This window comes from Erythrolamprus reginae, chromosome 7 (assembly GCF_031021105.1).
Source record: "Erythrolamprus reginae isolate rEryReg1 chromosome 7, rEryReg1.hap1, whole genome shotgun sequence".
NCBI classification, from domain to species: domain Eukaryota; kingdom Metazoa; phylum Chordata; class Lepidosauria; order Squamata; family Dipsadidae; genus Erythrolamprus; species Erythrolamprus reginae.
Window position 1 is genome coordinate 22,394,610 of NC_091956.1, and position 24,953 is coordinate 22,419,562.

General features: G+C 41.5%; 1 protein-coding gene across 1 annotated transcript in view; it reads left to right on the forward strand.

Moving 5' to 3' along the window:
- CHIC2 (cysteine rich hydrophobic domain 2) overlaps window positions 1-24,349 on the forward strand; it is a 42,243-nt gene extending 17,894 nt beyond the window's left edge. The window contains exons 2-6 of the mRNA XM_070757144.1: window positions 12,924-12,978; window positions 13,127-13,282; window positions 19,718-19,774; window positions 19,945-20,004; window positions 22,539-24,349. Of these exons, the coding sequence (XP_070613245.1) occupies window positions 12,924-12,978; window positions 13,127-13,282; window positions 19,718-19,774; window positions 19,945-20,004; window positions 22,539-22,589 (379 nt within the window). The 3' untranslated portion in view covers window positions 22,590-24,349. The remainder of the gene's footprint in view (window positions 1-12,923; window positions 12,979-13,126; window positions 13,283-19,717; window positions 19,775-19,944; window positions 20,005-22,538) is intronic.
- Window positions 24,350-24,953: the final 604 nt, after the last annotated feature.

Genomic DNA, 24,953 nt, shown 5'->3' on the forward strand with positions numbered 1-24,953 from the left:
TACAGAATTCTTGCTGCCAAGCCGAGGCTGTAGATAGCAGACCTACACCTCCCACGGGTCTTCCAAAGCTGCTGGGCCACAAGCCAGGAACAGAGACGCCAAGAAACAAGACAGGATAATGCAACTCCAAACTGCTGGTGGGGGAGAGGCCCCCCTCCGGGCTCTCATGCTGTTCTCCTTCATCCCATTCCTGATTTTCCTCTCCCCCGTCCGACTGTTCAGCCCCCTCCTCTTCGCTGTCATCCTCCTCCGGGCATGGAGCCAGCAGAGACACAGCCGGTCCCTGAGCAGCCTCAGGCTGAACCACAACTATATATATATATATATATTGGTCTTTTCCTATTTGATTATGGAACCCCAGGTTGAGTTACCATACACGGTTCTTATTGCCAAAGGCTGTTGTCCTCTATCTTTCTCTGGGTAGCATGACAGATTGCTTCGAAAGCATTTGAATCTCTTCTCCTTCGCAATGTTAGCCAGTGATCTCATCTGCTTTTGAGTTTTTCTATGCAGAACTGTTATCTATTCCATATTTCCTCAGGCTCTCTTTCATGTAGGTTTAATGCAGGAAATAAGGTAGTAAGCTCCTTTTTTTGCCAGTATCGTGAGCAACATGCATGCAGATCTTACACATCACTGGATGGTTAACACTGGAATCAAGTAAACTCAGTAATAGGGAGTAGAAAATACAACGTTCAATCCATTGTTGCATCTGTGTGAAGAATAGGGAATATACCATAAATTACTCGTCAGATATGTAGATTGAAGCTTAAAAAGATAGAATGTCCAACAGATGTTGCATAGATCTTGGAGGGAGATGGGTGGTTAAGAAATAGAATACATACATACATACATACATACATACATACATACATACATACGTACATACGTACATACATTTATCATTGCATTTAAAGTTTATTTTAAGACCAATTAGCCTTTTAAACATGTACATATTTTTAAAATGAAAAATAGCCGTTCTTAAACTAATAAATATCAGGTAGGCACTGTAGAAGCTTTTAATAGTTCATTAGTGACGCATGAGTTGCAACATATATTCAAAACTTGGAAGGCACCCGAGCCTCACTTCTTATAGCATGAATTTGCTTATCAGTCCTTAAAAGCATTAGTTATACATGGAGCCTGAGAATGAAAACTAAAATGATAATTAAAAACAATGACACGGTAAATGCAGCCCCAGTTCCTGAGGCCTTTTTGCTCATATTTTCGGGTTTTGTGAAGTACTTATCGTCGTTCCTATGTTCTTATTCTCAGCACGGGACTTATTAGTGGCTAATTATCAGGCCATCATGGTTCATTATTAATCTTTTATTATAGTATAATCTCTTCTCCACAGTTAATTGTGTTCATGGGAGCAAAAGGTCAGCCTTTTTTTGCCTACTAGAAAAAGGGAGGTCAAGATGAGAGAATAACACATGCCCTAAAAGCTTAAGATACTTGGAATGAAGTAGCTTGACCTTGCTGAGTCACTTTTGGTTAAGGATGACATGATTACTTCCAGAATCTCTCCTGAAGTTCCTGGGTGTGTTTTTCTCCGTCCTCCTCCTCTTTTCTTCATAGCTCTGGTTAACAGCCTGAGTGGATGGATATTATTTAAAATTGTGTTCACATTATGGAGTTTTGAAAGGGATATAAACTGTAAAGCTCCAATTGGAACACTTCTCATCTTAACATTTTAAAGACTCTTCCTTATGTACGTCTACCCCATAAAAATTATGAAGGTGAACGACAGCTGTGGGAGGGCGGGCACTGAAAACAGTGTTTACACACATTTTTCAGTGCCACTGTAACTTTGAACGGTCACTGAATGAATGATTGCAAGTTGAGGACACACTGTATATTAGGACTCAACCACCGATGTGTACTATTGTTCAGGAATAAAATACCCAGGAGAACTTTACATAACAGGTAGTCCTCGATTTACAACCACAATGGATCCAAGAATTTATGTTGCTAAGTTAGACATTTGTTAAGTATGTTTGGTCTGTTTTATGATTTTTCTGGCCGCAATTGCAGCAGTGGGCTACAAGCCAGAATGCTAAATTGCGCTCGCCGTGGCGGCTCATAAGTTCTTGCTGGGCCAGCGTGATTTTGCTGCTGCATCTTTGGAGGTAGCGAAATTGCGCCCGTGTTTTGACAAGGTTTTACCTGCGGCTCTGTGCACGATTTTGCTATCTCCACAGGTGCAACAGCAAAATTGCGCTGGTCCCACAAGAACTTATGAGCCACCACGGCAAGCGTAATTTAGCGTTCCGCCTCGTAGCCCACCGCTGCGCAAATGTTAAGTGAATCACTGCAGTTGTTAAATTAATAACACTGTTATTAAATGAATCCGGCTTCCCCATTGACTTTGATTCTCAGAAGGTCATAAAGGGGGGGGGGGGAATCACATGACCCCATGTTAACGGTCATAAATGTGAGTCAGTTGCCAACTGTCTGAATTTGGATCACATGACCATCGAGAGGTAGCAACAGTCATAAATGTAACTTGTTGTTATTATTATTATTATTATTACTACTACTACTACTACTATTACTATTATATAAATGGTCATAAGTCAACTTTTTCAGTGCCATCGTAACTTCAAACAGGCACAAAATGAACTACCTGTACTTATAGATATGTATGGGAATATTTTTGAGTGAGCTAATCTTGTAACTACTGTACAATAATCCCAGACTTCTGAAAGTTATACAGGAGATAGAGCAGTATTCTGAGCGGGACGTCAAGCTAATCGAAATTGGATAGACAATTAACTAGGGTTGCAAGTACTCTTGGTTTCCTTCTCACTGGAGAAGCCTGTTTTGTCGACACAAGTATGCTAGGCACATGTTGGGAAATTGTACTTCGTTAGCAGGTGTTGATCACATGCTTAGTGAAGCAAGATTTCTCATCCAGGGTTCCTTTTATAGAATGGCTTAAATCATTTATTTCTGCTTTCTTCTCTGTGGTGCCTCATCGTAGAGTGCAGCACCACAAAAGTAAATAAATCAAAGGCACTCTATATTTGTAGATGTGCTTGTGGAGTGCAGCAGAGTATATTGGTAGATGTGTGACATTTTAGCATAGCATCAAAACATCATTGAGCAAATGCAACTATGTTAAAGTCGGTAAAGCCATTAATTTAAACCATGGTTGATTCCTAGCCGTTAGGCATCCTTAATGGCCAGATCTTAACAAAAGGACCTGCTTGGATAACTGTTTCTATTGCTTCCCTAGAGGCGAGCAGTGATGCTACCATCCAGGTTTTTTGGTAGAAGGCTGTTCTGTAGAACAGTTTCTGCCAGAAAAACATAGTCATCATAAAGCTGCCTCCTCCCTCCTTGCTGGTTGCTGCTTTGGCTGAGACTATTGCTCAAGGCTCAGCTCTTTCAATGAGTAAGATTATATATCTGTTGAGATGGTGAGATAAAAAGTATTTTCAATGTGAGCTTCACTCTGGATTTCCCAAAGGTGCTTTGTCAGGAGGCAACTGGACTTTCTGGTTTTTTTTCTTTGAAGACATTTCGCTTCTCCTCCAAGAAGCTTCTTCAGGTCTGACAGGATAGTGGGGAATGGAAGGATTTATATTCCTTGCAGGCAGCTGGTCATGCTTTTAGAACAGTGTTTCCCAACCTTGGCAACTTGAAGATATTTGGACTTCAATTCCCAGAATTCCCCAGCCTGCTTTTGCTGGCTGGGGAATTCTGGGAGTTGAAGTCCAAATATCTTCAAGTTGCCAAGGTTGGGAAACACTGTTTTAGAGAGTTATTGAAGCACTTGGAGATTTATCTGTGTCCTCAGGGTCACCTGAGTGGTGCTCCTGGTTCTTTTAAGTCTGGAATTTTTCCTCTGGAAAGCCATTCCTATATACTTTTAGCTTTACAATTTGGGATGAACACCATTTGAATTGTGTGGGAGTAGAAATTGCCATGGCCAAGTCATTGCGGGGGAAGAGTTTCACTAATATATATATGCATATGCATATGCATATACATACACACACACACACACACACACACACACACACACACACCTCGGCTCATATAGTATGAAAGAAATGGTGGAATACAATCATCAAAGGATGCAAAAGGAGGGACAAAATGAACTCTGAATGATAAAAGTTAAAATAATGTTAAAATATATTTACGTTGAATTGTCCCATGATGACTTATTTATTTATTATTTAGATTTGTATGCCGCCCCTCTCCGCGGACTCGGGGCGGCTCACAACAAGACACAACAAATCGTAACAAATCCAAATAAATTTAAATATTTAAAAAGTTTAAAAAGAACCCCAATATACTAACAAACACACACACAAACATACCATGCATAAATTGTACATGCCCGGGGGAGGTGTTTCAGTTCCCCCATGCCTGACGGCAAAGGTGGGTTTTAAGGAGTTTACGGAAGGCAGGGAGAGTAGGGGCAGTTCTAATCTCTGGGGGGAGTTGGTTCCAGAGAGTCGGGGCCACCACAGAGAAGGCTCTTCCCCTGGGCCCCGCCAACGGACATTGTTTAGTTGACGGGACCCGGAGAAGGCCCACTTCTGCGGTGAGTTGGCACAACAAGTTGCCCATGATGGTTACATCAAGCTAGCTGCACCAAATTGTCTGATTCCTCTCCTTCCTACAGGCCTGTTTTTGATCTCCAATCCGCAGACTAACCAGACCAAAAACTGCTTAGTTGCCAAGCTTGTGCAAGGTCGGCTAGGTGCATCCCCCTGTTGAGACAGGTGCAGCAAACCCAACAAGCAAACCTAGTAATTAGAAATGTAGCTGGCTGGATGAGATTTCAAATTGCCACATAATTTGGTAAAGTACAGAAAGTTATTTATGAGTAAAGGGACGTATGGCAACATCCATGCAAGGATAAGGGTTGGATGAAAAGTCATGTTTCCAACAGATGGAAGTCCTGAAGCTCTACAGAAGTTCTGACATGTTATTTCGTACATATTCTTTCACTTCAGTTAATAGGAAGTTGCTGTGAGAAATGGTTATGCGACTCTTGTTCATGAAATGGAATCCTGCGCATTATTTTGCTTTAAGCAATACACTGTGATGTTAATTTTGACTTCTCCGTACTGAAGGAGCGGGTCCAGCAGTCACATGGGTTGCTCATGTCCAATCCGGTGGAACTGAGCCTAGTATTAAAAAAGCTTGCCGGATCCGCCCCTTCCCCAGAATTCGCTCAGTTCGCATATCCTGCGGTTGTATTGTGATAGCTCGTTCAACCTTCTAACACCTTCCCTTCGATCTTTCCTTCAAAAAGTAGTAAGATTTATTGTCTTTATTCATTTACTTGCACTAATTGCGCCAGCCGTTTAAAAGAAAAAAATAAAAAAATAAAGCGGCTCGGCTTTTTTCCTTGGGAGAAGTTGCGGTTTCGTTTTCCCCCGGCGGTTTTTGCCGGTTACGATTCCTGCGGCCGCTTGTGGATTCTTCTAATCCTTTGGCCTGGAGGTCTTGGTGCAAGTATTTATTTATTGAATTATTGATTATTTATTGTATACAAAAATATTTAAGGGCTTAAGAAATACCTCCTGCGGAGTGAGACGCCTTCTAGTCTCCTGGACTTAGTCGATCGCTTCTCCTTTAAGTATTTACGGGGCGATTTTTTCGGCGCGAAGGCCTTCGCGCCCTTTTTAAATCTAGGCCTCTCGTGTTGGCCTCCTGCCAGCCCCGTAGGCCTCAGTCCACCGCGTGGATCCCGGAGCGGGCCTTGGGGGTCCCAGGCTAAATTCTCCACCGGCTAAGCCTCCAACCAGAGTGCCTTGGTTTACTTAATTACAAAGTTTAGGGAGGCTGGCCCCGCTGGATTTGGGGGCACGAACTCTGGGTTTGCCCAGATTGTCCTCACGTCTCAGCAGCTTCGAGGCCTCGAAGCAGGATCCATTCCTCTTGGGAAGTCCTTGAAATTCTTCTCCTTATTATTCAGTTATTGGCTCAGCCTTGTCTTCTGTTAATTGTCAGACTATGGCTACTTTTCCCAAGAGAGGCACAACTAAAGGTCCCAGAGAGGCCAGGCCTACAGGCGATGAAATTACTAGTATCCCCCAGGCCTCTTCCTCCTCTTCTCCAGGGGCCCGCCCCTCGACCAAGGTCACCAGGGCCGAGAAGAGAAGGGACCTAGCCCTACAAAAAATCCATGACAAATCAGCAAAACGTTTGAAAGTGCAGGCCCAAGTAATCAGTAGTCAAGACCCCCCAGAGGCTTCTAGTCTACCTCCTTCTGGGGTCCCTGTGTTATCTCTGGATGAGCCAAACCTAGACAGACCCCAACCTAACCTATGGGGCATAGGTCCAGAGGAACCAGATATTATTGAAGATTCCCCCCAGCCAGGATCTTCCCAGGCCTTTAGGAATTCTTCTGCCATTTCTGCTGATATTTCCAGTTTACCTCCTGAGTTCCAGTCTATATTTGCTGTGCTGTCCAAAGCCATTGATGCCAAACTCTCCACCATCAATGAGCCTTCCTTACCTCTTCCTCCTTCTCGCTCCTCCCGCCCCTTGGGTTCTTCCCCAGCGGTCAGAGCTCCTATTCAGGATGATTCAGATTCCTCCCAGGATGAATATGAGGATATAGAGGATGATGAGGATGCTTTCCAAGGCTTATCAGATGATGAGGAATCCCAAATAAAGGTTCCTCCTCCAATTACTATTTTTCCCTCTCAATTATTCAAATCTCTCCTCCTCAAAGCTAGAATTTCTACGGGATTAGCGGCCCAGGAGAAACAATCCTCCACTTCCACTGATCCCCCAGAGGAGAATTTACCTTACTTCACAGAGGAACAGGAGGATAACGAGGTAATTCCTATGCCTAAATTATTTAAAGATGCCTTACTCAAACAGTGGGAATTTCCAGCATCTGGCCTTAATCCCTCCACCAAGGATAGAAAGTTGTACAAACTTTCCTCTTCCTATGAAGAGCTTCTATCCTTTCCCAAACCAGATGAACCTGTCAAGATTCTTCACTCGGCAGCGGCTGTGCCAGGTGAGGCGGAGGAAGTCCTCCGCCCAGAGGACAAGCGCATTGAGCAAATGCTCAAAAGAGGATTCACCGCTGATTCCTGGGCCATTAAAAGTTCTGCAGCGGCTTCCTTTTTCTCCAGAGCCACGCTGCTGTGGCTTCGCCAACTTCAACAGCATATTCCTCCCGATGACTTGAGAGGTCAACAAGACTTCAACAAGGTCTTTGCAGCTGCCCAGTACGTGGCTGATGCCACCTTGCAATCTACTAGATTTTCTGCTAAGTCTATTGCAGCTTCTACAACGGCAAGAAGACTCCTATGGATTCGCCCTTGGCAAGCGGGAGTTCGCCAAAAGTGGCAGTTATCCCAGGGCCCCTTAAAGCGCGACCTTCTCTTCGGTGATCTTCTGGATCCACTCCTCACGGAGACCACGGACAAGAAGAAAGTTTTGGGTCCAACCACAAAAAAGGCTACCAAAACGCAGTCCTTTCGTCGCCCAGGGCGCCAGCAAGATCAAGCGGCTTCCTATCAGAGATCTCCAGGTCAGTATTCCCCCCGCTTTCGTTCCCAAGGCAGGAACTCCAGGGGTAGAGGGTTTCGCTTCCAAAGGGGAGCTTCCTCTAACAGGGCTTCAAAAAAACCTAGATGGTAATCTTACCTCCATTCCCATAGGGGGTCGCCTAGCCCATTTCGCCTCTAAATGGCGTCTCACCTCCAAGGACCCTTGGGTCATTGACACTGTTCAATCAGGCCTTCTTTTAGAATTTATTTCTCCTCCCCCTAAACGTTTTATTTCCTGCCCTTCTCCCAGGTCATCCTCAGATTGTAACCGTATGGAGGAGGCCATTTCTCATCTATTGTCCATCAGAGCCATTCAACCGGTCCCTTCCGATCAGAAGGGCCTAGGTTTTTACTCCATCCTATTTATGGTTCCAAAGTCCTCCGGAGGTTGGAGAGCTATTTTGGATTTAAAGAGACTAAACCTATTCATCAAATATAGGAAGTTTAAGATGCACTCCTTGTCTTCTATTTTGGCCGCCATTCATTCGGGAGATTTCATGGTCTCCTTAGACCTCACTGAGGCCTACCTTCACATTCCTATAGCCAAATGCCACAGAAAATTTTTACGTTTTTCCTTTCAAGGCAGGCATTTCCAGTATAGGGCGATGCCATTTGGCCTTTCCTCGGCCCCTCGAGTCTTTACAAAGCTCTTGGGGTCCCTGGCGGCCTATATCCGGGCGTCTCCCATCCACATTTTATGTTATCTTGATGATATTTTGATTCATGGGAACTCCCTAGAGAGAGTGAAAACAGACCTTTCGGTAGCCATGTCAGTCCTTCAGGACCATGGATTTTCCATCAACTTTGATAAAAGTCACCTCCAACCTTCCACTTCCATTTCTCACCTGGGATCCATTATTGATTCAGAATCCTCCCAGGTTTTTCTCTCTCCCGAGAGAAAACTCAGTATAGTGGAGTTAATTTCTAACATTTTATCTAATGCTTCAGTATCCATAGTTACTCTATCTTCCCTTTTGGGGAAGATGGTGTCATGCATAGGCATCATTCCCTGGGCTCGCCTTCATGCTAGGGAACTCCAGTGGCTCCTGTTGCCTTTTCAGAGATCGGGGCACAGCAACTCAAATCGACGCATTGTCATCCCACTGAGTGTTCGCAGATCCTTCAAGTGGTGGAAGTCTCCGGCCATGGACAAAGGATCCCCGTTCAGGTGCCCGGATCAATTTGTCATCACTACAGATGCCAGTCTATCGGGATGGGGCGCCCACGCCCAGGGGATGATAGCCCAGGGCACGTGGTCCCCGGAGGAAGCTTCCAGGCCTATCAATTGGCTAGAGTTAAGAGCCGTTTCCCTGGCTCTGAAGCATTTCTCTCCTCGCATCCCCAACCGGCACGTTCTCATTCTCACCGACAACATTGCCACAAAAAGCCATATCTGCAGACAGGGAGGCACGAGATCCAAGGCTCTCATGAGGGAAGCCCTCAAGTTGGGCCTTTGGGCGGAAAAACATCTCCAGTCGCTCCTAGCCGATCACATCTCGGGGAGTCTCAACGTCCAGGCGGATTGGCTATCCCGAGCAACGATAGACCCAGGAGAGTGGAACCTCCATCAAGACCTGTTCCATCAAATCACTCTCAGATTCGGCCTACCAATCCTGGATCTCTTCGCGACCAATGCGAACGCCCAACTCCCTCGCTTCTATTCCAGATTTCCATCCCCGGGAGCGGAAGCAATCAATGCCCTCCGGAGTCCATGGCCTCCAGGCCTACTCTACGCATTTCCTCCAATTCCAATCCTCCCGGACGTGATTCACAAGGTCCTCACCGAGAGGGCCCGAGTAATCATAATCGCCCCTCATTGGCCCCGCCGGCCCTGGTTCGCGGATCTCCAACAGCTGTCCGTCCAGGACCCTTGGCGACTCCCCGTTTCGGGGGATATGCTGCGGCAGGGGGCCTCTTACCATCCAGACCCGGAGTGGTTCCACCTCACCGCCTGGCTGTTATCAGGAGAGATCTAGAACTGCGTGGTCATGACCCCGATTCAGTGGAGGTCATTTTAAAGGCCAGAAGGGGTTCGACCAATCGAATCTACGACCACACGTGGTCCAAGTTTCACCAGTGGTGCCTACAGGAAGGTCTCTCCCCTCTGTGCATCCCCATACACAGAATTATTTCCTTCCTTATGCAAGGCTTCCATAAAGGACTTTCCACCAGCACCCTCCGGCGTCATCTGGCAGCCATTTCATCTGTCCTAGGGGGTCCCCGCAGACAGCCTCTCCGATCCTTCCCTGAAGTTCAGGAATTCCTCAAGGGCATAGCCAACCTCAGACCTTCCAAGGTCCACAGGTATCCATCCTGGGATTTGCCACGGGTTCTCCATTCCCTCACGCAGGCACCATACGAACCCCTAAAATCGGCGTCCCTCAGGTACCTATCCTTTAAGGTAGCTTTCCTGGTGGCTATTACCTCTGCCCGACGCATTTCGGAGCTGGCTGCCCTCTCAATCAGGCAGGACCTTTGCCAATTCCATCAGGACAAGGTAGTCTTGCGACTGGACCCCACCTTCTTACCCAAGGTCAGTTCCATGTTCCACAGATCTCAGGATATTGTCCTACCTTCCTTCTGCCTCCAACGAGACCATCCCTTGGCAATTAGATGGCACACCTTGGATCTCACCAGAGCGCTGAGAATATATATCCAACGCACAGGACCCTTTCGGAGGTCAGAAGCACTTTTTGTAGCCTATCATCCCAGAGTCATGGGGGCCAAAGTGTCTTCAACAGTAATAGGCCGTTGGATCAGAGGGACTATATCTAAGGCCTATGAGTCGGCCTCCCTCTCAGTTCCAAGGAACATCACTGCGCATTCCACCAGGAGCGCAGCCACCTCGGCCGCTTGGGCGACTCAAGCCCCGTTGGAGGAGGTCTGCAAAGCAGCCACTTGGGCCTCGCCAAATTCCTTCATCAGGCACTACAAAATTGATTCTTACGCTTCAGCGGACGCTGCCTTCGGCAGAAGGGTACTCCAATCCGTTATCTCACACGATAGCAAGCTAATCCCACCCTAGGGACCATCTATTGGGTATGTCCCATGTGACTGCTGGACCCGCTCCTTCAGTACGGAGAATAGGCGTTGATTGCTTACCTGAACGCCTCTTCTCGTACGGTGAGCGGGTACAGCAGTCACTTCCCGCCCTTGTATGTGTCTTCTTTACCTTTCTATATCTTTCTTCCTCTAACAATGAGAGTTGAACACTACAGAGCTTCACAACTGAGCCTAGTCTATGGATTCGCGAATTCTGGGGAAGGGGCGGATCCGGCAAGCTTTTTTAATACTAGGCTCAGTTCCACCGGATTGGACATGAGCAACCCATGTGACTGCTGTACCCGCTCACCGTACGAGAAGAGGCGTTCAGGTAAGCAATCAACGCCTATTCTGGATTAGAATTCACTGCCATATACAGATTGTTTATGATAAGGAGTGTGGACGTGAGTCTCGATGTAAACATGAGCACTGGGAAGAGCTGATTGATGTGGTCAAGAACAAAGTGGCAGCAACCAACGAGTTGCACATAAGAAAGGTTAAGGCACAGGCTAAGTGCAATTCAGCAAAGGGTCATTTTAGAAGAATGAATGGGTAACATTATTGATCTTCAGCATCAGGAGGTGTGGCGAGATACGATCTTCACTTACGATGGCAGAAACAAAACCTTCAAGAGCTGGAATTTGCCAACAGTTGTCATGTTTATGAGAGTGAAGATGGGGAATCATTACTATCCAAAAACCGAAGTGCCTGCCCTTCATTGCAAAGTTTCCCCTATGGAAAAAGATTGAAAACCTAGGTGTTCTTTAACCTGGTAGTTCAGAGCACTATACTGCCAATGCTCGAAACTTTGAAACGGTGTCTAAGGATAATTTTGAGGCACAAGAGGAAAACTTTGCTGCAAAATGGTAATGCTTGGCCTCACAACTCACAAACCAGGTGTGGTTCTTATCCTCTTAGCACACAAGTCTATCTTTAGCCACATGGATCTTCTGTCCTTTTCCAGAATTGGAGGAACGCCTTCAAGGGCATCTGTTTGACTGAAATGAAGGGGTGAAAAGGAGATTTAAGTCAACCAATCATAATCCAATATCCTATTTTGCTCCAATTCTCCATTCCTTTTCTTCAGTCTGTCTTTTGCACTCCCTACCTCTACTTTCTTACTCCTCTCCTCCTCTCTCTCCCTTCCTTTCCATCCATCCATCTTGTCTTCCTCATGAAGTTTTTTTACAATGCCTCTTAAGAAACCTGTCCATCATTGGCAAAATTGTGTAGCGAATGGTAATGATTATGGGTAGAAAGAAATAGAGGAGACCTAAATTCTCATTTCAATTTATTGAAATACTTTTATTTACACTAAATATGATAATGGAAGAATTACATTTCATTCAGCTCCTCCGTGCCTCTCTTTGTCTGTCTTTGTCTTTCTCTCTTTGTCTCTGTGTTTCTGTCTCTCTCTCCGTGTGTGTGCACATGGTAAATATTGACATGTATGATGCTGTCTATTTTCCTATATAAACATTGAAAACTAATGATCTGTAAATAAAAAACTGGTTTCTGAAGGATAATTCTTCAGCAACTGATGGGAGCCAGCATAAAATGAAGCACTGATCTAATCTAGAATAGTTCTTGGATACAGCCATCATTTCTGCAAGGGCAACATTACACGCCAGAGAAATCCAACCACTGATCTTCAAGAACAGAGTAATCCACATGAGAATAAGTAGTCCTTTAATAACTAAATCATTCCGTTAAGTACTCTGTATTTTAAGAAGAAAAAAATACCAATCTCATGTTTAAAAAAACACCAAATTGCACTCTGAGAGAAATTGAGGGTTCCTGCATCTGATATAAACCCTTATGAGATGCAGGAACCCTCAATTTCTCTATGATATGATTCTAGTTTCCTATCTAAAGACAAGCAGCAACAGACTACATTATAAGTAATTCAGTCAAGATACAGTATACCTAATGCATTTTGGACCATTTTTAGATTGGTGTGCATTAGCTGAAATTTAGCAGAACCCCTTAGATTGTGCGTGTGTGTCTTTGTTTTGTTGAAGCCACACAAGATACTGAAATCTTTAAAACAGCTGGAAGTGTGCTTTTCAAATGGAATCTTGAGAAGACATTCCATTTAGAATTGCTTCACAATTTTATGCATGAGTTGTATATAATAATGCACTTGTTCCGCTAAGATACGTCAAATGTGAGAAGAGAAGGCAAATGTCTTCCCTTGGCCTCCTGTTTGGGCAACAGTTTATAGAATGTAGTTCTTTAGCAAATGTTTTCTGAACATGCCTTGGGCATTGCCATAAATGCCTTCATGCTAAGAATCTCTTTGTCCTAATACGTTGAGTGAAAAAATGTCTTTCTTTTTGTTTGCAGGTTTGGGCTGAGCAACAAATTTGAAGCGGAGTTCCCTTCCTCACTGACAGGAAAAGTAAGTATCCTGAAAGAAAGTAAAGTTAATAAAACCACTGCATCTTACTATTGATGTTACTGCTTTTAGAGTAGGAAAATGGTTTCTTAATGCATATCAAGCCTTAGAAATATATTAACTGTCCTGATTTCTGGGTTCATTCCTGAAGGTTGCGCCGGAAGAGTTCAAAGCCAGCATCAGCCGAGTGAACAGCTGTCTTAAGAAGAATCTTCCAGTTAATGTCCGGTGGTTACTCTGCGGCTGCCTTTGCTGCTGTTGTACCTTAGGTTGTAGTATGTGGCCTGTGATTTGCCTCAGTAAAAGAGTAAGTTAGACCCCATTTATTATCATAAATGTTCTATACCGTGTGATTGCCTTAATGCCCGGGAGGCCATCAGCAAGTGTGTGTGTGTGAGAGTGTGTGCACGCACACACATACATATGCGCTCTGGGTGGGTGGTTGTTGTTTATTTAAATCCCACTCAATTTTGTGTGAGCATTGCAAAAATGTGTTCCTGACTTTGGTCCCTGCCTCCTCTCTACAATCCAGGGAGCATTGAAATTACCATTACATTTGATATAATTTAAAATCAAAATTGTTAAAATCATAGTGATACCTCATCTTACGAACCCCTCGTCATATGAACTTTTCGAGATACGAACCCGGGGTTTAAATTTTTTTTGCCTCTTCCGAACTATTTTCACCTTACAAACCCTCCGCCGCCGTTGGGATGCCCCGCCTCCGGACTTCCGTTGCCAGCCGAAGCGCCCGTTTTTACACTGGTGGGATTCCCCTGCAGCATCGCAAAATATGCAGTGGGGTTTCCCATGGAGGGGAGCCTCAGGGGAATCCCACCAACGCGAAAACGGACGCTTTGGCTGGCAACAGAAGTCCAGTGGTACCTCTACCTACAAATGCTTCTACTTACAAACTTTTCTAGATAAGAACCGCGTGTTCCAGATTTTTTTTGCCTCTTCTCAAGAACCATTTTCTACTTACAAACCCGAGCCTCTGAAACTGTAACCGGAAAAGGCAGGGAGAAGCCTCCGTGGGGCCTCTCTAGGAATCTCTTGGGAGGAAACAGGGCTGGAAAATGTGGGGAGAAGTCTCCATGGGTCCTCTCTAGGAATCTCCCGAGAGGAAACAGGGCCGGAAAGGCGGGGAGAAGCCTCCGTGGGGCCTCTCTAGGAATCTCCTGGGAGGAAACAGGGCCTCCACCCTTCCTGTGGTTTCCCCAATTGCACGCATTATTTGCTTTTACATTGATTCCTATGGGATAAATTGCTTCTTCTTACCAACTTTTCTACTTAAAGAACCTGGTTACAGAACTAATTAAGTTCGTAAGTAGAGGTACCATTGTATTACTTCTTGACTAACCCTGCCACAAAATGTTTGGTTTTTGGGGGGGGAAGGGTTCACATAATATCATTCTAATGAGTTGAAAATTTGTTACTATTATCTTCTGCATCCTTCCCCCCCCCCGCCCATTTGCAGAGAAAATTTCTGAATGAATGAAAAATAGAATAACTGTTATTTACTTGATAAATAACTGTTATTTGCCTGTATATAGATAGATAGGTAGTCCTTGACTTATGGCCACAATTGAGCCCAATGCTTCAGTTGTTAACTGAAAAATTTGTTAAGTTTTTAAAATTTTTGTACTTTGCATTGATATTCTTATGTAAGCCGCCCTGAGTTCCCGTGGAGAAGTGCGGCCTAGAAATCCAAATAAACTTTTCTTGCTGCAGTTGTTCCCCAAAAGGGTCCTAAGTCACTTTTTTTTCAATTCCATTGTAACCTTAAATGGTCACTAAATGAACTGAAGGGGTAACGGAAAAAAAAGACCTATACTTTTAAATCCTCCTTCTAAAGAGTACTGTACTTCAGAGTTACAGTATGTTTTTGTAACATGCAATATCTAGTGTGGTCTGAACCTTGCCTTCTCTTCTTTGGTGAGGTCTTAAGAATATTGTCATGTGCACCATATCCCTGGGTTGCAGTCTAATATTAAATTTATTCCTAGCAATTATACTGAGGATCCAATAACATTTTCCTGACATCATTTCCTATTTACCAAATTTTTCCAGCCACGCAGGAAGAACAGTTCTTAAGGTAAACGGGAACAGTGATTAGGCTGAACAATACAGCATAGTTGTCAGCCGTCCCGTTGGTAAATGCAACAGAAGAAACTTCTGGGACATTATTTTTCCAAGAGTGTAACTTTACTATCAATTACACACAGGCACAGACACAAGCAAAGCCAGTTTCCAGGAACAAATTCTCGCAAATGGGTAAAGGCAAACTTTTGTGTGATATGTTAACTCAGATTTCAGACATTTAAGAATAATTCATGCACTTCCAATCTCACTTCTTTATGCACACAAATACATTGGCACCTCTACCTAAGAACACCTTTACATGATACTTGTCAGCTCAGTGATTTACAGTGAGGAGCAGGTGGGGACATTCACAGCCCAAGAGGGGCTCTTGAGATCTGAGAGGAAGATGGGGGATTTTCAATCACAGCCACACAGAAAACTTTCTAAGAACATCCGATAACACAAAACAGAACTAAAAGGGGGAAAGACATTAAGGAGATTTTGAACACTAACATCACATGTGTGTCTCTTTAAAAATGAAATTAATGCTTCTTATCTGGGAACAAGGTATAATTATTATTTACCATAAAGTCAGGTTTTAACATTCAGCATGAAGTATGGGATTCTTGTTATCTGCTGATTACAAATATGTCAAATTGTGGGCGATAGAGATTAAAGTTGAGAACATAATAGCTGAATATATCTCCAGTGGATTAGTAGATATTCTTCAGTCTTCCTATTTGCACACCCACTCCCTCTATTTACTAGGATGCCTAGTACTACATATACTGATGGTATATTAAGAAAATGGACTAAATTAACGCAGAACATTTAATTGTTATACAATGTAGTAAATAAGGCATTGTGTTTCTTTCTGTAATTGATAGCACTATTGATGAGCGAGCTAATTTTGCCTTGTTCATAACTTGTTCAGCCAGTGAGTAACATGACATTTTCAGACCAAGTTCCATTTGTAATTAAGCTAAAATAATACCTCAATGGTCCATGAGGTTTTAAATATATATTTTTAATTATTTTCTAAAATATTAGGAGAAAATCTTTCCCTCCCTTCTTTTAGTACAGCTCATGGAAAGAGTAGCATGATTTCCCTTCTGAGGAATAATTTGACTCCAATTGAAAAGGCACAGCAGGAGTTGTTGCTTCAAACATTTCCAAAAGGGTGCTGCCTTTCTCAAAACCAATCATTAAAAAAAAATAGTCAAAAAATCTTTCTAGCACATTGCTACTTTTAAATTTATAATAAATCTTTTCTCCTCAATTTAGTAAAAAACTGTTTTCAGAGTAATAATATGAGTGATTTCTATGTTCAGGATTTTCTGATGGAGAAATAATTTGCATGCTTAAAATAAAATTGCAGTACATTTATAAGTTATTCCTATCGTTAGTAAAACAGTTGTGCAGTTTTATGGATTGTGTTTACTGTATCCTCACATGGCCATACTTTTCCCTCCAGATCTTTTTTTTTTGAATAGTATGTTGTAGACCATCAAAGATGCCCTAAATTGACAAGTTAAAAATTATCCTTTATTTGAAGATCATCTTCATGATAGAATTACATTAAAGCCAGTACTTAAAGTTTTTATTGTATAATTTTGGAACTACTTCATTAAGCTTCTCCAAGTAACAGAATTTTTTTTGAAAGTGGTCCATCATACACAAAGGGGGAGCCACTTCCATTACTCCTCAGTAAACCCACATAGGATAAAATGGCTTCAGTATTGTGGCCCACTATGGCCCTTTTTTAAATTTAAGAATGATAGGTTGAAGTGGTTCCCATAAATAATCATACCTTGTTCCCAGATAAGAAGCATTAATTCCATGTGATGGTTAGTGTTCAAAATCTCCCTAACGTCTTTCCCCCTTTTAGTTCTGTTTTGTGTTATCAGATGTTCTTAGAAAGTTTTCTGTGTGGCTGTGATTGAAAATCCCCCATCTTCCTCTCAGATCTCAAGAGCCCCTCTTGGGCTGTGAATGTCCTCACCTGCTCCTCACTGTAAATCACTGAGCTGTCAAGTATCATGGTTAATTAAGCTGCACATGTCAGTCTTTTTTTCACCTGGCAAATAAAGCAAGCCCGAGAATTGGGTGATGCCCTTTAAAGTCACCTTTTCTTGATCCGCTTTCGAGGTACTTGCTAATGTTTCATTTAAATGTTCATTCCCATTTTGTTTAGGGGCCAGGGGTTGAGCAGATTTAAATGCTTGGCAGCATTTAAGTAACAATGAAATGATTTACAAAACTGGAATATTTTTTATAGAGGGGAACTACATTAAGCCTTAGGATGGTTTAAATCGACATAAAAGTATAAAAACAAAGCTTGCTTTCCAGATGCATGTTGCTTGTTTAATATTGTTTTAATTTTCTTTTTAAAAGCTAGGTTTTTAATGTTGCCTTAAATCAGGATTCTGTTCAATTTGTGCTTCAGGTTTTCTCCAATTTAAGAGTAACAGTTGTCAAATGTTAATTTTTATTTTAATTTTAATCTGCAGCTCCTTTGGAGGGTTGCATTGAATCTTCCCGTATTCAGTTTCCTATTTATAATGTAAAGTGTTTAATTGTACTAGTATTTGGGAAGCTGGTTTCATTGCCACCCTTTCTCCTTCCCCTCCATGCAAGCAATGAAATTTAAATTGTACAGCAGCCGTAATCTATTATTTAAAAGGCTCTGGCAAGAAAGATTACAAGGTAGCTTCACATTTTTTGAATCGGGTTTTGCCATTGGTTTAACAGCGGGTGGGCAGGCAGATGCCCTCTCGGAGGAGAACCTATTGCCATTTTTCACCATTGATAGAGTAGCCTTTCAGAGTCAATGAGCTCTGTCAATGTGAGCTTGTCAAGGCTACAACTTCATAGACCTGAGAGGCGGTTTGAGAGGTCAGCCCTTTTCAGGTTTGCTGTGATGCAAATGAGCTTTAATGCTTAAACAACTATTGGAATTTTTATGTCTGCTCCTTGTTCTTTTTTTCCTTCACAAAGTCATTGACGAGACATTCAGTGCTTTTTAAATTGGAAGTTGCATTGTGCTAAAGACCTAGTACAGATTTACCGAGGGCTGAAAGCAGTTAGATCATGTTCTTTTCATGGTGCGATTAGAATCAAATCGATTTCCCTACAGCCTTCAGCATTCAGATGGCAATTTTAACAAAGCTTAGGGGGCTAGACAAGGGACAAAACGACTGAACTGAATGTTAATTACACTCTGCAGCCTTATTTTCTTTTGATTTGGAGCTGACTGGCAACTAAATTAACAAAAGTGTGACCATAACTGCTGCCCTATTTTCATTTAAAAGGAGAGCAGGCTCTAAAAGGCTATCTTTACAAAGAAACAAGAGAGGTCTGCTGATCATTGTTAAAGGGCAGGCCCCGTCTTTCATTAAATAAAGTAAAAAGTATTAGTCAAAAGTAACAGAACTTCAAAAAAAAACCCCACTACAATGCGGTAATTTAATCGCCACTATTAAAAGGTGACTGGAATCCCTTCTTTTTTAGGGAAAAAAGATGGCACAGAATCTTACAATTCATCCGTAATAGATGATTCTTTCATTTAAGGCACAACTGAGGTTTGTGCGTTTGCATTGGTTGGAAATGCAAAGAATCCCCTCCCCCACAACCTCTTTACATTAGTCCATACATATTTGTGTGTATAATGTTCATTCACAAATATGTTTGCCTGCAGAACAATTCACATACTGTTTTCAGATTTTTTTAAAAAATATTTTTGACGACACTAAATAAATTTGGAGAGTAAGTTTAAATAATTTTTTTAAAAATCTTGCTGGACCATGGATGCAGTTTATAACACCTCTTGTTTAGTTTCAATTGAAGTGCAGGATACTTTTCCATGCACACATGCAAACCCTCTCTCCCTCAAGTGCCCCCCCTCTCTTTCCCTTATAAGGAAACTGCAGCTGTACAAAGTTGAATTTGTCACAAGGCTCAGTGATCCATGCCTTTGCACCTGCAACACTAGTCTCATCTCAGCACCTGGTGTCATGATTTATCCTTCCTTATACATAAAGACTATAAACCCGTCTTATTGTTGTGTGGTTGATAGCACAACCCTGTCGAATGACTATAAACAGTAGGATATATTTCTGTTACAACTCAATCGGAACTCTTGCCAAGTGTTCTTAAAGTTGCGTGGTTTCGCAGAGGAAGAGTTAATTCCTGGGTTTAGAACTGAGAATTTAGGTGCCGGGGTTTAAGGATCCAATTTTCCTTTCGCATAATTTTACACGAGGTGTTAAGTGAGGGAGCATAGATTTACAGCTCAGTATCTTGTTTTATGTGAAAATCCCTATTGTTCTTGTGTAGGTTGCTTGAAAAACGCATCCCATTAGATTAGATTCAGTGGATTGTGAATTAATGACTCTGTTCCTAAAAACTCTTTGTTAACTAAGAGCTTCGTAAGTTTTCCAACTATTTGAGTGTTTATTAAAAATTGCTTTGCTTCCATTTTACTCTCTATAAGCATGCATAACCTCTTGTTACTACGACCCCAACAAGTAAATTGTAGAGTACAACAAACTCCTATGTCTCTTTCCGCGGAAACATTTTCACATAAAGGCGGTTGCAAAACAAACTCCCCCCTGCCCCAAAGCAACTCAGGAGTAAAAAATTCTTTTTATTTGCTTTCTAGACAAGAAGATCGATTGAGAAGTTGTTAGAATGGGAAAACAATAGATTATACCACAAGGTGAGTATTGCAGGGAGCAGCTTCGTACTGCTGGGGCTAGAGTGGCTCAGTATGGAAACAGATGCTTTTGTTAAAGGCCAAATATGAAAAGTGGACCAACCGGGGATGTCTCAATGCCGGCAATAAAACATCGCTCATTTTTCTTCTTCCCTTTTCTCTCTGTTGTCTAGCTGTGCTTGCATTGGAGGCTAAGCAAAAGGAAATGTGAATCGAATAACATGATGGAATATGTAAGTTAAAGGGCTGTTTTGTGCGTTTCTCTATTAAATGATCATTTATTTTGCTTCTGATCGTATTCTTTCCATGATTATTAATCAGCGAAGGTGTCAGGAGGCTTAATCGCCTGAGTGGCATGGATTTTCTACGGTTCACAGATGCATGGATTCATGCGCAGGGCTGATTTATAAAGTTATGAATGACTTGAAAACAAGGCTTCACTGTGTCCTTGGAGGGGTGGGGGAAATAATAAATTAATTGCCAAGATAAAATGGCTTGCACATGTGCTGATGGGGTGTGAAATTTTCAAATGCTGTATAAAAAGAATAACTGCAACTTTGGTTACGCAGTGAATTAGACGTGGGCTGTTTTATATAATGCTAATCAAGCCTTGGCGTATGGAAAAGACCTTTCAACTTAGCGGTTGGAGCTTAGGAACTCTGTAAAGACTTTGTAGATTTTAACTGCTCCCGTATCTCAGCAGCCCTGAAAGTACTGCCTTCACTCTAATGTTTTAAAAACCTTGATTGTAAGAAAGGAAGTTCAGATCTTCCTGCTTCTGGAGCAAAACTTTTCATATTTTTATAAAGACTTTTGGAAGATGCAAAAGTTCTTCCTTTTTGCAGTCTTTGCAATTGAAATGGTTCTGCTTAATTGTTCTTTTTATTTTCCTTGGGGGGCACAGGGGAATTGACTGTCATAAAGTCAGCCCTCCCTAACAAATACACTATTGCAAAATATACCAGCATTGTGAAAATTTAAGATATAAGCAGGGGTTAACAAATTAAGACTAACCTGCAAAAGTATCTTGCTTTAGCTATTTCTAATGCATCCATGCCTTTTAATTATATATCTTGTCTATTATTTAACACAATGCACGCATTATAGACAGTATGTTAGAAGATTGATTTAAAACAGTGCTTAAATAGTTACAAATTATCTTAAAATCATCTTTTCTGTTAGCACAGAAAAAGAGGAAATACTAAGGCCTATATCTAGCCTAAAACATAAAAGACTGCCTAAAATGCCCTTTTTACAGAGTAGCTCTATTCAACAAACTATTTCTTTTAACATCTATTATACTTAACATGTTAATTTATGATCATCTATTATAGCGAACATGTTAATTTATGATAGCAGACACATGATAACTTTGCAATAATTGAAGGCAAGAAAAGAATTTTTGGCACTGGTTTTTAAGATTGGCTATGTAAAGAATTCAGCACTTTATTTTAATAATTACTTCAAGCTTCTGGCCTTTATAAGACCATAATAAAAAATAATAGACTTTTTGCATGCTCATAGAGAGATACTCTGATTACAATTGCTGCTTTCCAATAAGGTGTTCGGAGGGTAATAAGTTAATATCCCAGCCTTTAAGCCTATTGTAATGGTATTATAATGCACACAACAAAATCCAGGTCAGTTTCGAAAGCAACTGTGCAGAACTTCAAAATTGAAGAGGGGCATATGAGTGTGCAGGCAGCATCTGATGGCAGCTCCCTTAAACCACATACCTATTTTCACAAGTTCATGCTTCAGTGGTGGAGGCAGCTACACAATCCTAACAAAGATACAGCTGCTTTAAGCAGTTGCTGGTAGGTAGTATGAAAGGGCTACTACCTGATTCGAAATGCCAGTTTAGCTTTGAATATCATCATCATCATCATCATCATCATTATTATTATTATTATTATTATTATTATTATTATTATTATTATTTAGATTTCTATGCTGCCCAGCTCCACTATTTACTATTAAAATAATTGAATGTGTAGTATTAAAAACGAAAATGCAGGGGCCATACCACATGCGCAGTAGCACTTTAAAAAAAAAAAAAAAAGGCAAAAACAAGATGGCAACTGCATGCACATTGTCGGAAACTCGGCTTCTGCACATGTGCAAAAGAAAAAAAAAATACTCGGGGGGAAATAATCCCCCTTCCCCCCCAAAAAATCAAAACAAAAACCCCCCTGATTTTTTCTTTTTAAAAAAAGAGAGATACCAGCGCTCACCGACTTAACCGGTTCAGTGACATCATTGTGACATCACCAGCAGTTTGCTACAGGTTCAGGCAAACCAGTCCAAAACGGGAGGAGCCCACCTCTGATAGAGACCCAATTCGGGGTTCTTAAGACATCAGGCTTAGTAACAAGGCTAGAAGCCCTGAGTTTTAGTCCTGGCTGCATTAATCATGAAGCCATCTGGCTGACCTTGGGCTAGTCACTCTCAGCCCTAGGAAGAAAAATGCAAGGGCCGGCTACTTGCTTAAAACAAACAGATTAATTTAGGAAAAAGTCACTTCCTTTGTTCCCCAACGATGTATATATGTCAGTTGCAAAAAAAACCTGGAGAAGATTCAAAAATTTGCTTATGTACAATAAGGGAGCAGTATAAAAGCAAAATTAAATGCTGTCTTGGCTTTGCCTGTAGTCATTTGGATCCTGGCTTTGGGCTATTCCCTTGTCGTGCTGAAAAACGTTTGCTAAGAAACTTTGAAAATAACTATGCTGTCCATAATTCATTTTTTTTCTTTCTCTTTTAACAGGTCATTCTTATAGAATTTTTACCAAAGACACCAATTTTCCAACCAGATTAGCATTTGCTTTACCTAGAGACTTCCTGAGTATGCTTCATTTCCAATGGTGCCTTGCTTGGTGCTCTCCTTGTCATGATACAGAGTTGGTTCTACAGGATCTTGTGGTGTTCTTCGTTCTTTTCCTTTCCCATTTCCCCCCCTTTTTTTGAACATGTTTCAAAGTTCCTTCTGTCAAATTTGGCACATAGCATTCTGTGTGATTTAAATTATTACCTTCCCCCCTTTTTTTCTTCTGTTAATGAACAGAAGTCTTGAGGTATGGGGTAATAACGTGTGGGTATGTGTTTGAATATGCACACACATACATACGTGTGTGTGTTTCTATATGTATATATATGCATAGCTATTATATACAAATGAAAATAGCTATAAGTATTCTAACCCCAAGGTAGACATGAAAATTGGCAATCATTTGTAACCTATGCACTTGCGTCTCTAAATCTGAATCTCACTCTATTTGGCTGATGACAATATCTGTTTTTATCAGACTTTCCCCCCGTCCTCCTACTCTCTGGGATATAAAACCGGCCTCTTCCAAGCCAATAAGCAGTATTCCTCCATAGCCCTAGCATCTATTCCTTTTCTTGTACCTTGGGGGGAAGGAAAATACCCTGTCTGCTCAGAAGATGTTCCTCCTCCAGAAACATGGATTGCTGTTTCTCCACGAGAAGACTTAAAGTCGCAGTTTGGCAGGTGTCGAATGGCTAATCCTGCTCAGGACTGTAAAAATTGACTAGTATTTCCTAAGAGGGCTGCTGCATGGACAACGGTTGGATAATCTTCCTGTGGCTAAGAGATTTGAAGTGACTGAAGACTCCTAATCTCTTAATCATGGGTGGGGGTGGAGGGAATAAAGCGATATTTTTGTTTATACCAACTCCATATCTGTTTGTGTGGGTGCTTGTGAGAGAGGGGGAGAGTGAATGAGCGAGTGAATATGTCTGTCGGCGGGCAAGCCAGCGAGCATTGTGGTCCATGCCATGTTAACAGCTTTCTTATTGTTTACCCGATTGAATAATACATGAGGATGCAAGATGGGCAGAAATATATTTGTTAATGTTTGAGTAATTTTGCGTTATTGAATGTTACAGTGTTTGGCTCCAACCCATAGGAAGTTGTCTTTCAACCCCATTAAAATCACTGGGCCTAGTTTATTGGTTTCTAATGCGCTCAAGTTCTATTTATTTCTATTAGGACTTAAAAGTTCGACTAATATTCTCCTTTCTTTATTTTGAAGCTTTCCCTGGGGTTGGGGCCTTTGTGTATAAAACATGAACAGCATTTGTACCAGATGCTAGATGTGTCGTTAATGTCTTGATTTTTACATCTGTATTTCAGGTGGATGAATTAAAAAATATGGTTATTTGAATTAATAGTTTACTGAATGTCTGGAGTAAATACTGCATTCTAACTTTTAAATGTTATGTTTACATGGTTAGCTTTCTGTTTTATTTTATTGTTTGCACAAGGAAACATTTAAAAAAATATGACTATGTAATAATATGCTTTGGTCAGGCCAGTTTTTAGTTTCTTGGCTGTGCATATCTTCATGTATTAAGTTCAATGCCTGTTGTATGCAGTTACTTCTGAAACATTTGTTTCCGGATTTAAATGTAGGTGAAATATAACATATTTTAAGGGCCTGTTCTTCATGTAGCAGAGCAATAATGTGAATAGCCAACAAATACAGTTTGCATAATATTTGTATTAATGAAATGTTTATCCCACTACTACAACAATATCAGTTCTTTTCATTTAAATATGTGTTTTGCTTTTATTGTCATAACACAGATACATTTTATTGTGTATTTGCCAATGTTCGCTACTCATAGCAGATTGCTGATATAGTTTGAATATATTTTGTAACAATTTAAAGCTCTGCTTGCATATTACACCATATAGTGGCTCCAATATACTTATATTGGCTAATCTTGTTGTGGTTGATCCAGAGTCTGGCATTTCTGAATCTCAGAATCTCAATGGGAAACAAACGGAGTATTTGCATAGGCCCTTCTGTTACTGAAAACAATACAACTGGCTTTGATTATATGACATGCATTGTACTTTGCTCGAAATATGTACCCCTGGACTTCTCTTTAAAATGGGTAGTTTTCTTATTACTTTAAGCCATAATACAGTATGCTTGTTTGGGGCTGAGCGTGTTGCGTGACTGAAATCATGGTTTATTTTAAGGGCATTAAACTAGGATTTGAAACCATGATTTGTTGTTGGCTTGCTGACTGCAACCTTGATTGAGGTAATGTGGAAAATGAACATATATGTATGGTTTGGATTCTTTTCTGGTTCACTGTTGGTTTGATTCTGTACTCTATCAAGGACCACTTTAACTCGGCCTTTAGAAAG